The 17,748-nt window shown below is 32.2% G+C and overlaps 2 protein-coding genes across 13 annotated transcripts; one reads left to right on the top strand and one right to left on the bottom strand.

The window, feature by feature from the left end:
* Nucleotides 1–3,503: 3,503 nt before the first annotated feature.
* LOC111315489 (amino acid permease 6-like) lies at nt 3,504–6,994 on the top strand. Its single transcript, XM_022917233.2, has 7 exons — nt 3,504–3,873; nt 3,998–4,231; nt 4,476–4,569; nt 4,716–4,930; nt 5,085–5,227; nt 6,086–6,313; nt 6,411–6,994. The coding sequence occupies exons 1-7, from the start codon at nt 3,762–3,764 to the stop codon at nt 6,831–6,833; spliced, it is 1,449 nt and encodes a 482-aa protein (XP_022772968.2). The 5' UTR covers nt 3,504–3,761; the 3' UTR covers nt 6,834–6,994.
* Nucleotides 6,995–7,157: 163 nt separating this feature from the next.
* LOC111315488 (RNA-binding KH domain-containing protein RCF3-like) lies at nt 7,158–12,295 on the bottom strand. 12 transcript variants are annotated; one of them, XM_089749243.1, is made up of 10 exons: nt 12,197–12,295; nt 11,408–11,463; nt 10,447–11,168; nt 9,756–10,187; nt 9,369–9,623; nt 8,816–9,139; nt 8,454–8,515; nt 8,235–8,346; nt 7,648–7,802; nt 7,158–7,487 (listed from the first exon to the last, which is right to left on the bottom strand). In XM_089749243.1, exons 3-9 carry the CDS (start codon nt 11,137–11,139, stop codon nt 7,659–7,661), a joined length of 2,022 nt encoding a protein of 673 aa, XP_089605369.1. In that variant the 5' UTR covers nt 11,140–11,168; nt 11,408–11,463; nt 12,197–12,295; the 3' UTR covers nt 7,158–7,487; nt 7,648–7,658. The 12 variants fall into 12 exon arrangements, with proteins under 12 accessions (XP_089605369.1, XP_089605377.1, XP_089605370.1 ...); XM_089749251.1 differs by having other exon boundaries at nt 7,648–7,766; XM_089749244.1 differs by having other exon boundaries at nt 10,447–11,162.
* Between the last annotated feature and the right edge of the window lie 5,453 nt (nt 12,296–17,748).

Here is a 17,748-nt window from a genome sequence, read left to right as displayed (position 1 = left end):
TTGAGTGGATTAGATTGGTACTTCGATTGACATAAAGTAGATGTGAACTAAAAGAAAAAAAAAAAAAATTGATAACAGAATTGAGATATGCCATTCCAAACATGGTCCATTGCTTATATTATTGACAAAAAAATACTTAATGTTCTGAGTAGCAATCCATTGAACTGACCTGAGTGGATTAGATTGGTACTCAGATTGACATAAAGTAGATGTGAACTAAAAGAAAAAAAAAATTGATAACAGAATTGAGACATGTCATTCCAAACATGGTCCATTGCTTATATTATTGACATAAAAATAGTTAATGTTCTGAGTAGCTATCCATGGAAACTTTAGTTTCCTCTTTTGTTCATAGATGAACACATAATTCACTCACTTTTAACTCTTCAGCTTTTTTCCAGTGTGGATGAGCAGATCAGTACACGAGAAAAATGATCTATAGAGTAAATCCAGTATAAGTATTCTTTGAAGTATGCTGTCTGCCTTACCCCTGAAATGGAGAAGTTTCCCCATCTTAAACTTTTGTGCACAAAAAAAAAAAAAAAATCTACAGTGTCATTTTAGGGTTCCAGGGAATCTCTTTCAACCGCATAACAGTGTTTACAGTTCATTGGATGAATGAATGCTCCATGAGGTGAGGATTCATTATGACCGCTCTTGAGCCATGTTTAAGGTCAAAATATCATTGGATTTGGCGCTTTCCCATCACACTGAATGAAGCCTTAATCACTTAATGGTACAAATGTTAATCGGTTAATTTAATCTTTAAATCACTTTTTGGCAATTCAATAAATTTATATTGCCCACAAGGTTTTTTTTTTTTTTTTTTTCAATGCTAGTGCCAAAAAAAAATTTTGCTTGGCAGAATCGTGGTCGGAAAGGGGGTGCCTAATGGGTCAGAAAAACAAGCGCACAATCCAAGAATGGCACGTCTCGGTGAAGGGGACCCAGCTTTTTTTGTTGCCATTCTTTTATGCAAGAAGCCATATTCTGCTGGTGATAAGGTATACTTAGGATTGACAACGGGTCTAAATCGGAATGGAATTTTGTTTGTGATTTAACTTTTTATTCATCAAATTTGAATGTTATTTGACTTAAATTTTTTTTATTTTTTTATATTCGATATTAATTATATCTGAAATTAATAAAATATTATTTTTTAAATATAAATATTTAAATATATAATTATATAAATATTTATATAAATATAAGATCGAATCAAATTTATTTAAAAATTGAATTCAATTTGACCTAAAATTTGATTTAAAAAAAAATTTTTGATCTTTGAAAGTCGAATCAAAACCTATCAAAAACGAGTTAGGTTACCGTATAAGCAACATTACTCGTGGTCTGCTTCGGCCAACAAGTTATACACATGGCGTCCTTTTAAGCTCAATTATTGTTCTTCGTCGTCTAATCTTTTACAACCACCCACGATCATCTATCTCTTCATTGCTTTTCAGGATCCCTTATAAGTTTCTTCATCAGGTTTTATTGTTGAGACCTTTAAACAAAAAGTCAAATTCTTGCAATTTAGAGAGCTGTCAATATTGAAAATCAAAGTCCAACTTCTCATGACTTGAAGATAAACTGAACGTTTCATAGCACTCAATCGCTGATCATTGAAGTCAACCCATTTCAGCCTCGTGAATCCAAATTCCACTTATATTATCATTCAAAAACTGCTTTGCTCTCAATAATTGAGCTTCAAATTAATCCATGCTCATCACGTATGCAACAATTAAAGGAGTCGTTGCTCACGTGTGAACACCAAGAAAAAAAAATGAGAAAGGAAAAAAAAATGGGATGACAAACAAAAGAAGAGCTCTGTTTTCTGAGATATTGACCAAGGCCAACTCTGAAAATGGCCGTCCGCTTAGCAGCAAGCAAGACGCGGCTACACGTAATATATTTCAACCAATAGAACAAAATTTCATTTTCTGATTGATTTCGAATCATATTTTAACTGTTTTGGTTTCAAAACATTGTTACTTTGCAGAATATTTGATATCTATAACATCTCACCTACAATTCTAGCGTATGGTTTTTAATGTGGCTTTGTCCTGGTTATTTTGATAGGGATGTCTCTTCTCTTGCATCATTTGTTTATTTCATCAGCTTTGATTATCTAGAACAACTATACCCCAAGTAATTAAAAGAATGTTGAAATTGCCAACCAAGTCACCAGATTATGAAAGTTTCTTGACTTTATTGCCTTACTTGATCAGATTATTGGCTAGGATTTCCATTCAATATATACATCATCTCTCAACTTAACAAAAATTTCAAAGCTAAATCAGAGCTAACTATAGAGCTTTTTTATTTTTTCTTTCATAGTAAAAATTATCGGGTATAAGAAAGAGACATATCACTATAATTATTATATTACAATCAATCAATTGTAATATTAAATTTTATAAGATTCATAAAAAAAATCAAGTGCGGTCCATATTTATTACAAAATGATGAACTCTTACGTAATTTTTATTATAATTAGATAATTACAAAATTATAGTAAAAAAATGTAGGTGAAATAGGGATCAAGGAATTTAGCCAGATAAGAGTTAAAGACTGTTTTTACCAAGATATACCAGAAAAGGGGCCGTGATCTGTAAACCTGGCGTTGAATATAAGAAAGTCAGGACATCACTGTAGTGGATGTAAGGCCAGGCCACACTCTTTGATGCGTTGTCACCTATGAAATGTAAAAGCTAGCCATCAGTATCTAAGAACAAAGTCATGGAACTTATAATTATCGAGAGGCCCCTATTATAAGCACGGTTTGCGGTTCTGCTAAAAAGGTTGCCAAATTCCATGGCTATGGGAATAAAATGTTCGGATACGTAATTATATATAGTAGCATAGTTGGAAAAGAGACAAAATAAATTAAAATAAAATAAATCAAGAAGCTCTATTGGATCCAAGATATACGAAAAGAAAACATCGATTACTCCCTCCAACTTTGGGGCAGACTCTTGTATAATAATGATGGATGCACTCAGAATCACTTAGTTTAAGCCACAATCACTTAGTTGAAGTGTGGCCTGATTCACCAAAAACCCTCATCAAAGCATCCGCTAGGACCACTGCTTTGAGCACTTAACGCATAAAAAATGATCTTTGCCTGCATCTGGTACTCATCACCATCGCATGTGAAGGGGTCGATCAAATTTCTAATTACGTGTGTTCCTCAGTGTCTTGGGGAAAAGTTGCTAGTAACCAAAAGCCAACGTCAGGGAACCAACTTAGGAAAGAAAAAAAAAGACCAGACAGTGGTATAGTCAAAACCAGAATGGTTGTGGTTACCTTTGACATAACTTAATGGATGGCTACAAACTTACAATGAAATACGTATTTCCCAAAAAAGTGTGGGGACCCGAATGAGATGACCCATAAAGCAGAAACGACGACCATCGATTGTGGCCAAAACCCTGCCACTATACAAGTCCACTCGCAGGTCTCTAACCAAGCCTATATATGATCGCTTTCTCTCTAAACTCCTTGTCATTTCCTATAGGGCTAAAGCCAGTTTTTATTTTTCTTTCCTCTCCCGTCCTAGAGACCATAGAGCCACATTTATGTCGGATACTACCCTGTTTGGACACTTGCCACAAACCAACCCTGCCGTTTGACCTTTGCTTCAATTTCCCACTTTCTTTATTACTGCCCCACTTCCTCTTCCTACTCACTTTTAATAATCTTCTGTTCATTAACCATATTAGCTTGAACAGTTCAGAGAACTTGAGAAAAGAAAGGCAGAGATGGCCCCAGAGATGCAAAAGACCAGCATGTTCATTGAGCAAAACCCTGGAGACTATGAGAATGGGGATATCAGCGAGAGCTTGGACGATGATGGTCGAGCCAAAAGAACCGGTAGTTATTTATTCTCCCCCCCCCCCCCCCCCCTTCTTAAATGCTTATTATCCTTATTTGCATGCTTTGTCTTTCAAACATTATGTAAATTTCTTTTGATGCGGCTTTGGCTTTTGATTTGAAGGGACTTGGCTTACCGCAAGTGCTCATATTATTACTGCTGTGATTGGCTCTGGAGTGCTATCTCTTGCATGGGCTATTGCCCAGTTGGGATGGGTGGCTGGACCAGCTATTCTTATGGTTTTCTCCATCATCACCTACTTCACCTCCACCCTTCTTGCTGATTGCTACAGGGCTCCTGATCCAGTCCATGGAAAGAGAAACTACACCTACATGGATGTTGTTAGAGCTTACTTAGGTACTTGCATCACCAGTTAATCTTCACATTAATACTATAAATAAGTGAATCTTTACCGTGTTTGATTTTTACTGCTACCTCTTTAACCTGTTTAGGGTTCCAAGAAATATATTTCCGAGAGAAATCATTTCCCCATGTAGATGTTTCAATTAAATCCCAAAATCCAACTGGGTTTTAATTTGTCAGGATGATTAATGAAACATCAAATTCAATGCTCCTTCTTACTTTTCTTTTCTTTTTCCAGGAGGAAGAAAAGTCCAGCTCTGTGGATTGGCTCAGTATGGAAATCTTATTGGAGTAACCATTGGTTACACTATCACAGCATCAATAAGCATGGTGTAAGTATAGTCAATAGAACAAATTTTGAAACTTTGAAATTCTCTTACTTAAGAAACTACTCTTTTTGACTAAAGCATTGAAATTTGTAGTGACAACGATTTTATTAATTGTTCTTTTGTTGTCTGCTATTTCCCTTGAAAATCAGGGCCGTCAAAAGGTCAAATTGCTTCCACAAGCATGGCCATAATGTGAAGTGCCAAACATCAAACTACCCTTTCATGGTCATCTTTGCTTGCATCCAGATCGTTCTCAGCCAAATCCCAAACTTCCACAAACTTTCATGGCTCTCAATTCTTGCAGCCATCATGTCTTTCGCTTATTCTTCCATTGGCCTTGGACTCTCCGTAGCCAAAGTTGCAGGTAACAAACAGCTTATCAGAAACACAGAAAAGCTCGCATATCCACGTGAAAGAACAAACAAATCATTAATTAATTTCCTCTCTGTTTTATTTATACTTGATTGAGTGGCTACAATTTCATCTGAATCTAAACTTTCCCTTGAATTAACATCAAGGTGGGGCACAAGTGAGGACAAGCTTAACTGGAGTGACAGTAGGGGTGGATGTGTCAGGATCTGAAAAAGTTTGGAGGACATTCCAGGCTATCGGGGACATCGCCTTTGCCTATGCTTACTCCACCGTCCTCATTGAGATTCAGGCAAGTATAGCTTACATGTATGTATGTATATATATACACGTATTAATTGTAAATGTATTTTTGCATGTATAAGAGTTACTTGTGCTGGTATTATTATCATAGGTATATACTTAAAAAAATGGAATAGAACATGATCACGTGACGAATGCATTGAAGTTGAAATAATTCTTGGCCGGTTGGCTCTCATTTTTCAGATTCTTACACGTAAAGAAAACCCTTTAATAATCATTGTTACTTTGTTAGGTATTTTGATTTAGATTTATATGCTGTGATGCGTATCGTGTGAAATTATACGTGAAAGAATCTTAAAAAGAAATAATAAAGAAAGGACAAAAACTTGAATCAGCCGCTCGGTGGCGGTCCTGAGATGTGGGGGCCACTAGGCCAGTGGTTCAGCTTGAATTTTCAAAGATCGAGGCCTGGAGAAATTATTAATCATTGAATTTAATAAATCAAAGAAGTTCGAGAGGAAGAGGAATAGTTTGGTTTTGTGGGATTACTGTAGGATGACGAGTTACAAAGATTCCTATGGACCATAAATCTGGTGGACCATGATGTTTCTGAATTTGGGCCACTGATTTATTGGCTTTTTCCAAAAAGAAAGAAGTGAAAGCCCAATTTGTACTCGTTCCAATGCGATCTTTCTCTATCCACCGTCTTTTATTTACTGTTTTCTTTTTTAATGTTTGTTAGCAATTATCATGAACCTATTAGCAACCAATTGTGACATCCAACTCGATTCGTCGCAATAGATCGGAACTACTTCAAAAGTAGATGGTAAAGACAAGCTGGTGTACACAACGGTGAAAAATGGAAATATGGAGTATTTGAAAGTCATTTTTTTTAATATGATTTCAGGACACGATCAAATCGAGCCCACCAGAGAACAAATCTATGAAGAGAGCAACTAGCATTGGTGTTTCAACAACCACTTTATTTTATGTACTTTGCGGCCTTGTTGGTTATGCAGCATTCGGAAACGATGCACCAGGAAATTTCCTCACCGGCTTCGGTTTCTATGAACCCTTTTGGATGATTGACTTTGCCAACATCTGCATTGCCATCCATCTTATTGGTGCATATCAGGTAAAACCTCAAATCCTGAGAAATATGTATTATGCAGCATGAAACAAGTTCAATTCCATTGACCACCTGGGCCTATCATGATTAATCATATGTCCAGGTTTTCGCCCAACCGTTATTCGGGTTCGTCGAGGGCTGGTGCTCCAGAAGTTGGCCTGATAGCAAGTTCATTACACGTGAACATGCTGTTGTTGTTCCATGCTACGGTGTCTACTATGTCAACTTCTTCAGGTTGGTATGGAGGACAGCATACGTTATTGTGACAGCCGTGGTAGCCATGATATTTCCTTTCTTCAACGATTTCTTGGGTCTTATTGGAGCAGGCTCCTTTTGGCCATTAACAGTCTACTTTCCAATAGAGATGCACATTGCACGAACCCATATTCCCAAGTACTCGCTCAGGTGGACGTGGCTGAAAATACTCAGCTGGGTTTGCTTGATAGTATCACTCATTGCTGCTGCTGGATCTGTTCAAGGACTGATTCAAAGCCTCAAGGCATACAAACCATTTCAGACTCAGTAATGATCCTTACCTACAGCTTAATTCTCTGAAATATGTAACACTGTTGAATAAGAATGAATTTGTGGAAACCGTAATTTATTCTCTTTTCTTATGTATTCCAAATGCAAATCTGCTTGTATTGTGTTTCCCTGAAAGAGGATGTTTAGACAAAATTCCTACTATTGGTGCTGCCATGCTTTTGATAACAAAAGCAGTTCTAAATTGACTTACAATTCGTGTACTCACGTCCTGTGTGAACATATAAACATTTTTAGTAACATTCTCACACGTCATCAAGCATTGTCGCTTGTTTTGTCTCCTTCTACTGAAACAAACACACAAATATACAAATTGCCAGTGTCCGCAATCTATTGAGACAAATATACAAATAGCCAGTGTTCACAGTGTCGAAAACTCATCGAATCCAAATGTTTATGTAAATCAAAAATAGCTTCTTTTCTTCTCAACTGTCAAAGGCCGAAGTACAAATTGATTACTAGTAAAATTCCTCATGTGAGATCGAAGAGGAATGCTTTAGATAAAGGACTAATTAATCTGCAAAGTATGATATCATTCCCTAGCTAACTTCCAATAAGTTTCCACATGCTCACAAAACTGTTAAATTAGAATCCTGGCAATCTGCACATCTTTAGATCGTGTGATGAGTTTTAGCAGCTGAACAAGGACCATAAATAAAATCAGTTCCTTCAAAAAACTTGAAATAATAATTAGAAAAATCAGTTATAAAACAACTTGTTACAAATACATCAAATAGAATTGTACCAAGCATATGCCCAGTTCCAATGGCCATATAAAAGAAGTTACAGATTATTACCTTATTACAGTTCAAGCAGATTCTGTCTCACTCATCACAAACGCCTGAATCAGAGATTGTGCCGCATGCGTTTGTTCTGGTGTTCCAGATATTATAATTGCAGTTTCAGTTGCGGCAGGCTGGGGTTCAGTAATTGTTATTTTTGCATCAGAAATCTGCAACAATGATATATATATTTTTGAAATTTGATAAAGCTATTGTTTAATATAGTTTTGTTTTGGAGTAATGCACAAAAAATATTATTATAAGGGAGTTATCCTGTAAATATAACTAAATAAACAGCTGCGAGGATTGTAGGGATATATGTACTCAAGGACATACTCTTAAATGACAGCAAGATCTATGGCCTTAAAAAGGTGAAAACATACAAGTATAACATCCAATGTAAATAGACCTAGACCCCCCCTTGCTCACCAATTTCTTTATGATGACAAGCGTAAAAAAACACAATTATGGACATGTATGGGCCCATTGCCCCTATTTATATCAACTGAGTTCCTATCCTTTTAACTAAATAACCTTCCTTTACCGCATAAAAGAAGGTAAGAATGATAAGTAAAAATGAAGTACCAGATTCATTAACATACCTGACGTATCTGTTTTAAACATGCACCATCTTCTCCATAAATTATAGGAACAAGGGAACGAGGAACAACAACTTCAACGGTGGTGCTTGTAATAATAGCTGGTTGGCTTCCTCTACACATCCATAGATTAAAGAAAACAACAAACCAACTGAGATATTGCCATTAGAGGTAACTTATAAACTAATACAATTTCTAACAGCCTAATTTCAATTCATTTACCCTCCAAAGCCAGAAATTCTTCGGTGGGGAGGTCCAGCAAAATCTGGCATGCCTATAAATCCCTATAACCAAACAAAGGAAACACTAAATAAATTCACATCTGAAATAAAATCATCAAAGAATTTATTTTTGTCTATCAGCCTACTGCCTTATAACTCGTTTCTCCCATTTCAATTTTAGAGCAGTCACCGACATTTTCTCATATAATTCAGATAGCCAGATACAAAGAAGTAAACCAACATTAAATGTTGCAAAGTCTCATGGCAACTAGAAAAAAACTCAAGAGAGATTCATGTTGCTTAGCTTAGCTATACATGTAAAGAATAACTTCGCCTTGCAAGTCAGTTATATCACCCCAATACCTGAGGGCCCCATGGTTTTCGTTCAGATATATGAGGAGGCATGCCCGGTCGGTGAATATTCCGCATAAAAAGAGGATCATCATTGGGATGAAAACCGCCATGTGGAGGTGGGCCACCAAAAGCATCAAAATGGTGAAATGGACCTACTCCTGGAGGTGAAAATTCCCTCCTTCCCCTAAATGAAGGGAATGGTGGTACCTGATCCAGGAAGGCAGGATTCGGAGGATGGTAAATAGAAGGAAATGCATCACGAAAGAAATGATGCCGCAGCCTAGTTGTTATTTGCAAAAGAGCATCTCGAACAGTGTCCTGTTCTCCATTAATCTGCCATAACAAAAGAAAGAATCAAAGAGAGTAAGACAACCTCAATCCAAAACTAAACTATGCTGGACCAGAAAGAAACTAATGATATTTTTCATTATAAGTAGGTAACATGCGCAAATACTTCATTGCAATCAATAAAAAGATATCATTACCAACTTTGAAAAATAACAATGACAAAAGCACTAAAATTTCGAAAGGTATACATTTTATAAGAAACACATAAGCGAACCTGAACAACTTCTTCACCTTCTGAAGCACACTTTGGAACCTGATCCTTTCCCAATATACGAATATGAGCCCCAGATGACTTCCTCATTTCAGCTATGATGGCACCACCCTTGCCAAGGAGACAACCAATTTGATTAGATGATACAAGAAGCCTAGCCATCATAGTCTTGTCCTTGCTATCAGGTATAGCCCTATTTATCCTGCTAAGCACACGGAGAACTGCATCTTGTGCGGCTGATATCCTATCATCTGGGTGCTGAATTTATTATTTACCATCAGTCTTATCGGAAACCAATGTAATATACCAACAACTTAAACAATCAAGCAATAGAGGATCAAACTTTCAAAATTTAGTCATATTGAAACAAATTCAAAGAGCAAATCATACCACTGGACCAGAAATGACAATTATGCGGTCTTCTGAATCAGGAATAGCTTCCAGAACTTTGATCTCACAACCTGCCTCTTGCTGAAGAGTCTTAATTATTGCTCCTCCCTTTCCAATGACACCACCTACCTTTTCATCAGGACACAATAACCGGAATGTTAGCATTTCCAGAGAAGGCATCATTCTGCCAGGGATATGAGGGGGAAGAGGTGAATGAATCTCAACATCCCGAGGCCCAGCAGCAAAGGGTGCTCCTTGAGAACTAAAAAAATGGTTTGGTGGTGGGTAGACTTCAGGCCTAGGACCAAATGAATGGGATGACTGTCCTGTTGTGTTGAGAGTGAAAGAGTCATGATCCCGAGGTGGATTTTCTATAAGCTGTTGAGAAACAGATTGAAGAGCTTTCCTAACTGCATCAACCTCTCCCGTAATCTGCAGCATAACCACAAAATATAAAGTCAAAATAAAAGTCAATAACAAGTTATAAACGATACCTAATTCACATAGGGAATCAAATGATAAAAAATTTAAAGCTAACAACAGCACTGTAATAAAGTTCAAGTCTCAAATAATTGTTGACAAAACAAAGAGATGATTATTAAACTAACATTCACTTCAATTTACATTCATCAAACTATTTAACATATTTGTTATTAATAAGGGTAACATATAAGAGTAGAACCTAAGGTACCTGAACTAGTTCATCAGAAGCTGAAGCACATGAAGGAAGTTTGTCTCTAGGAAGAATTCGAATTTGTGCACCACTCTCGGCAGACATTTGCTTAATTACACTGCCACCTTTCCCGAAAAGGCAGCCAACTTGACTAGAAAGAACAAGTAACCTTAAAACCATCATGAAAGACTTAACAGTTTCCCCGTCAACTCCATCTGAATCAGGCCCTTCCATTATTCTTTCAAAAACAAGCAACAATGCCTTCTGCACATTCGAAGTTTCTTTTACAGATTTTAAATCTTTCACAGGATCAGAAAACTTATCATCATTGTTTTCACCATTTTCCTTTTCTTCATCACTGTGATTGGCTGCAGTAGCCTCTTCACCAACATCCTCCTTCCTCTGCTCAGTACCAACTTCAGTCTCTTTATCAGAAGATTCAGAACCCATGATGACAACTACTCTCTCATCACAACCGGGGACTGCTTCCTCAACTTTGACCTTTGCACCGGTTTCTTGACGAATTTGTGATATTATGGTGCCACCTTTGCCAATGACACTACCAGTTTTAGAGGCAGGACATAGCACACGGAAAACAATACCACCAGGCAAAATTTTTGATTGGTCTGACTTTTGTAAATTTCTTTTCCCATTCGGCTCTGAAGGGCTCCTATCATGTGGTCTCTTTGAAGGCGTCAATGGAGTAGACATGGTTGACAGGTATATTCAAATGCCTGTTTCTTTCATATGCAAATAAGGATTCCATTAAACAAAATTGGAAAGTACAAAAAAAAAAAAGAAGAAGACCGAAGTTACAAAATCATCCATTCGTCAAATATATCAAATTCCTCAATTTCTCATTTTAGATCCATGAGGTTATTTGACAGAAGGAAAAATGGGAAAATGAACATGACCAAGAAAAAGGTCACAAATCTTTTTATTTTTCCCATTAGTTGACAAAATGGTGTAATAAAATTACCTAATTCCAAAAAATTTGACCCCTTGAAATGTCTTGCACATTAGACTGCCCCTGAACTGTTAAAAAAATCAAAATGTGGAATAAAAGAAAATGCCAATTTATACTAACCAGCAATCTCCAATATTTTCCACATAAAAATGCAATCAAACATTTATAATCTTAAATGCCCAACTTTTAGGAACAAACAAAGAATTAAAGCTTCTAAATTAGTAGCCCATTAACGTAGCTAAAGAACCATTAACGTAGCTAAAGAACAAGGCCTATTTACAATTGTCATTTCTAATTCGAGAATGCAACCTATAATGTGCTATATCATGCTTCGCTGCTAAGCTAAACAATCTTTCTTCAACACTACATTCTTCCTTTTTTAATGCTAAGGAGCAATTAGGGGCCATTGTTTGGAACAAGGGTAACAGTTTTAAACCGACAAGCATGAGCTGGAAGATCAAGTCCCTCACACAAAACCCTTTTATTGAAACTTAAATTACCTAAATTGCCATGAATCTCGAACAAACTACATCAAATGGTAAAGACAAATTCACAGCCTTCAAAACCATGGATTACTCCTATTCCCACAATTCTTCAAGTTCCACACTCTGGGGCTAAACAGTTAACTCCAGATAAAGTTAAAGCTTTAAAATAACTGGGAATTGAAGCTTTGGTACCATTTAACACAGAATTCAAAACTTAAAATTCATGGAGCTCCCATTCAAACATAGACTAAAGTTCGTAATAATAAATAAAAGAAAACGAGAGTATTGAGATATTTGAAGAACGAAAAGAACTCACCTTTTATTCGAGAATTCCAATAATGCAAAACCCAAAAAGAAAATCAATTTACTGAAAGCTTTGGGGATAATAAGGATTGAGAACAAAAAAGATTGAGACAAGGGCTTCTTAGAATCTTAGGACTAGGTTTCTGTAGTACTGTTTTTGTGGGGTGTGATGTTCGATGTTGGATGGGCCGGGTTTGGGTGGACTATTCTAATCATGGTTATGGGCTTCTGGTTTACAGGATGAGATGGGCTCACTTAGGCCATCCCATGTCAATGAATCTTAAAGGCTTGTGTCCATTTTATTGAAGGTTTTCTCTCATGGATCCCTTTTTTTTTTTTTTTTCAAGTAAATGTATGATTTAAATATTGAATAACAACCATTATAATTTTTAAAAATTATATTTGAATGACTTTATTAGTGGAGGTTGTTTTTTAATTTTCGTTATGCATCAATTTGGACACCATTAATACATAAATTCAAAATCTTTTAATTTCTTAATAGCTTTTTTTTAGAGAAAATTGTAGTCTTGAAATAAAGAATGAGTTATTGAATATTACATTTTAAATATGATTGTATAAATTAATCAATTTAAATTATAAATTCAAAATTTTGATGAACTTAAATATCTTTTTTTATAGGGTAATTGGTATTTTGATTTTATATTTTATTAGAAAAATTTACCCTCACTCAGGTTATAAATTTATTCAATATAAAAAACTAATAGATATTTTATAAAATAGTATCTAAGTGATTGAATAGTTAAATTTATGAATATTTAAATTTATGTAATTTAAAATAAAAAAATAATAACATTAGTGAATAGTATTTAAATTTAATTAATTAAAAATCATAAAATCTCTTACAATTCATTCAACTTAACCTAATCAAAATATTACAATTAAGGACATATGTCATTCAATTAAGTACTTTAATTTATCAAAAGTCCTCTCATTTCTCCTAAACCCTAAATAATAATAGGGTATAGATTTGATTTTAAGTAAACACAAAACAATGATTTTAAATTTTTAAAATAATTATTAACCTAATAAAATCATTTTGTTCTTAAATTATCATAATAATTTTAAATTTATTATAATAGTAAACTCAATCTAACCCTCAAATTATAATTTAAAACAAATATGAGTCGGCATGAATTTGGCTTTAATTTTAAGTAAGGATAGCTTTAATCTATTTGTATAGATATTTCAATTAGAAACACATGTTTTCTTATTTGGATTAAAAAATTTATAATTATTTTGGATCTTAAACCATAGTCATTCTTTGTATTTAAGAAAGGAAATTCAGACAATACATCTATCATTGAATTAAAGTTCACGTCATTACATAAATTAACACTTGATTAAGTAATTAAACATTGGAAACATTAGATGTTTGACCGGTTAAAAGAAGTTAGTTTTGAAAAATAAGTCACAAAAGGTCTCGTTTGATACATACTTTTGATTTTGATTTTCCTTTTAAAAAATTTTTTTTTTGTAAAAAATAAAAAATAAAAATGTTTACCAAGAAAAAAATTGTCAAAGTTAATAACAAAATAATTTAGGCTAAAATAATAAAAAAAACCTTAAACTTTATAATTTTATTTAGATAAGTTCTTATACTTTTATTACATTCAAATAAATTTTTAATTTTTAATTTACATCTAAATAAACTCATAACCTTTAATTTGTATTCAAGTAAACTATTAAAATTTTAATTTGTGCATAAATAAGCTCTTAACATAAATAGTTATTTCATTCGAAATAAAAATCTATTTAGATATAAATCAAAATATTAAAATTTATTTGGAAATAACAGAAATATAAAAATTTATTTTTTAAAAAAAGTAATAATTTAAGACTTTCTTCTAACATTTTAGCCAATAATTTGTGTGATTATATAGCAAAGTAAATGAAAGATTGTGACATCAAGATGGAGATTTTTACAAAAAAAAAAAAAAAATCCACCTTAAATTTTGTTGGAACTTAATGTTTAAGTAGTTAGTCATGATTGACCTTTACCTTTTATTAGGGTTTATACTCACGCTGTGTCGCGGTTCTATTAGCATTAAAAGCACAAATAAAAATCAACATAATTATGAGATAATGTATTAATATATGTACATTAAACCCTAAAACATGCAATAATATATTAACTTGCTAAGTTAAAGTATTTGTAGATTATATATCCAATCACATTATTTCAAATAAAACCTTCAAATTTATGCATAAAAAATTTTGACCCGAAATAATACACCGATATCCATCTAATTACCTATAAAAGAGAGTAATATATATTATCTTATTTTTTAACAACAATATTATTATCATAAAGCAGATAACATTTCATAATGGATATAGTTCAACAATTCTTAAATTAACAATGTTAATTTGTTGTGTCAAAAACTATTTATGAAAAGTCTTATTGTTCTAAACAAATACAAAATGTACACCTTTGGCTATGGAAGCTAGTATTAAAGAAAAACAATTCACATTTAATAGTCAATAATTGAATTGTGGCTTTATAAGTAATTTTTTTTTTTTGTTGTTGAAACAGTCTTTTTTCAAAAGATAAAATCATAGGCAAACCTTCGAGCTATCATAACAAAAATATAATCTAATGCCTAACTTATTTGTAACACGTTATTTATGAAATAGTAATTTTACTATTTCTAATTAGTACTTATAAGCACTTGTTAACAGGATTCTAAAAATAATATTAAGTACTTTCTAATTAAGATACTGTTTAGTAAAATCATTTTATAATAAAAAATTAATATTTTAAACTCTTTATTTTTTTGATATTTTGATTTTTTTATTAAATAAATTTTACGAGAAAATAAAGTTAATGGAAGTATTTACATGTCACCTCAATTTGTTTTTTGTTTTTACCTTTCTTGTTTTTTAATTGGATAAAACTTGTAAAAATATGATTAATAGAAATAATAAAATAAAAGAAATTTTGTCCTGCGGTAATGCGCAGATATCCATCTAGTTATATACAAAAGACAAAAGTGTATTTATCTTATTTTTTTAACAATAATATTATTATCAACAATGATTTTCAAAATCATATTAAAAAAATTTTTTTTTTTTATTTTTCAAAGGTTTGGATTATTGTTTTTTAAGCAAATGTTACATTTTTACTGTTGGAAGGCATTTTCTTAAATGATAAAATAGTGAATGTAAATCTCAAGGCTCGTAAAGTAGATAATATCTCATAATGGATACAATTCAACAATTTTGAAATTAATAATGTTGATTCATTGTATCAATAATAACACTATCTATGGAAAGCGGTATCATTCTAAACAAACACAAAATTCACACTTTTAACTGCACAAAATTCTCAAAGTAATATTGGATAGCTATTCATCTACTTATATATTGTTAGAGTGGTATTATCTCTCATCTAATAAATATATAATTTATTATAATTTTATATTTAGGTTAGATCCCTCTACTTACTACTAATTTATTTTAATTTGGATGCTTAATATGATATTAATATCAAGATTTCTTTTTTGTTACTATTTTTCAAATCTGTTACGTGATAAGTTTTTTTTATCTTTGTCTATACGTGATGGAGATCTATTAAAGTGGTATTATCTTACATTTAATAAATATTTAATTTTTTATAATCTTATATTCAGGTTGAACCCCTTTACTTATTGCTAATTGATTTTAGATTAGATACTTAACATATATAGGAGAGAAAAATATATATTATCTTATTTTTTAACAATAATATTATTATCAACAATGATTTTTAAAATCATATTTAAAATTTTATTATTATTATTATTATTTACTTTTCAAGGGTGTGGCTTGTAGTTTTTTAAACAAATGTCACATTTCTCCTATTGAGAGGCATTTTCTTAAATCACAAAATAATAACAGTAAAACCTCAGGTCAATAATTGAATAGTCAATAATTGAAGTGAAAAAAAAAATCGTTTCTCTCGTTGAAAGATATTTTTCCTATTGAAATATCTTTTTTTCAAAAGATAAAATTGTACCTCCAAGTTATCATAACAAATAATAATTGTAATCCAATAATCCTTATCTACCTTGGATTTATAAGTAAAAGTCATTTTTCTTGTTGAAATGTCTTTTTTTCAAAAGAAAAAATTATACCTTTAAGTTATTATAACGAACAATATATCCTAATAACCGTAATCCAATAATCCTTGTCTAGTTTGTTTCTAACACATTATTTATGAAGTAATTATTTAAATATTTTTAATTTGTATCTATAAGCACTTGTTAACGGTATTTTTAAATTAATATTAACTACTTTTTAAATTTATAATTAAGATACTATTTAATAAAATCAGTTTATAATAAGAAAATGTTAATTGGCATCTAATGACATTGATTAAAATTATATTTTATAATAAAAAATATTAATGACTATCCAATATCATTGATTAATATGATATTTTATAATAAAAATATCAATATATGTCAAATTACACTTCTATTTTTTTAAAAAAATGGGTGCTTTAGTAAAATATTATTTGATGGCTAATGCGGCCATTTGAAAGCAAGTTGATGGTCAGCTCGATTTTAAATGGAATGAAAATGGACAGTCAAGATTGCTTGGTTAACCCTTTTTTTTTTCTTTGGGCCGAAGAAAGAACAAATTCGCAATCCGACCTGGCACAATTATTCAACAAAAAAAAAAATCTCTCTCCAGCAATTCGTAACGGTCATAAATTTTTACGTTATCCAAAATACCCTTAATCATTTCCTTCCACTTGCCTTAACTGTTATGGAAAGGAGACCTAATTTTGTAATTTTAATCCTTAAACCAAGTCCAAATTCTACATGGACAGAGCCATTAAATAGCGTGGGTTCTTTTTTGCATTCACTATCATGGATTTAAATTACAGTAACGATCACGTTTTCGATCGCATCATATTTATCATGATTACGAATATAACGAAAATTTTAACGGTTATTGCGATTATTACGATTATTACGATCGTAAATTTTTTAAAATTTTGTTCAACTTGCTATAAAATATAATAATTTTAATTATTAATCATACAACCTCTTATTTTATAATTTTTAAAGTAATTTATATCATATCATGTGTTTTATTTATTTAAGAAAAAATATTTATAGTAAAATATTCATATTTAAAAAATTATTTATATGATAATTAAAAAATAAAAAAAGATAAATAAATATGTGAAAAATAAATAATCATAATGAATAATATATTTAATTGTTTAATTATCGTATTCATCAAATTATTACCGAACTATATTATTCATAAATCAAATAATAAGTGATTAGGTATTCAAAAGAATTACTTTTTATGAACTTATAATAAATCAAACTTGACAACCTTTATGTTAAGGGCAGTTTTTAACAATAATAACTTCAAGTCTACTTCCCCTGTCTCTTGACTAAATTGCACAGATCACACAACTTCTCATCCCTTCATCTTGCATTCAATAATTTTTTTCTCCAAACCTTTATCCTTATCCCTATCTCTCAGTTCTCTTTTTATTTGGTATGTGCTATCTGCTTGTTTCTGTAAATCTCAAGTTTCATTCTC

The sequence above is a fragment of the Durio zibethinus genome, chromosome 20 (assembly GCF_047325235.1).
Source record: "Durio zibethinus cultivar Kanyao isolate XHJ-2024 chromosome 20, ASM4732523v1, whole genome shotgun sequence".
In the NCBI taxonomy this organism is placed as follows: Eukaryota; Viridiplantae; Streptophyta; class Magnoliopsida; order Malvales; family Malvaceae; genus Durio; species Durio zibethinus.
Note: the sequence above shows the minus strand (reverse complement) of the source record. Positions and strands in the feature narration are given on the sequence as shown.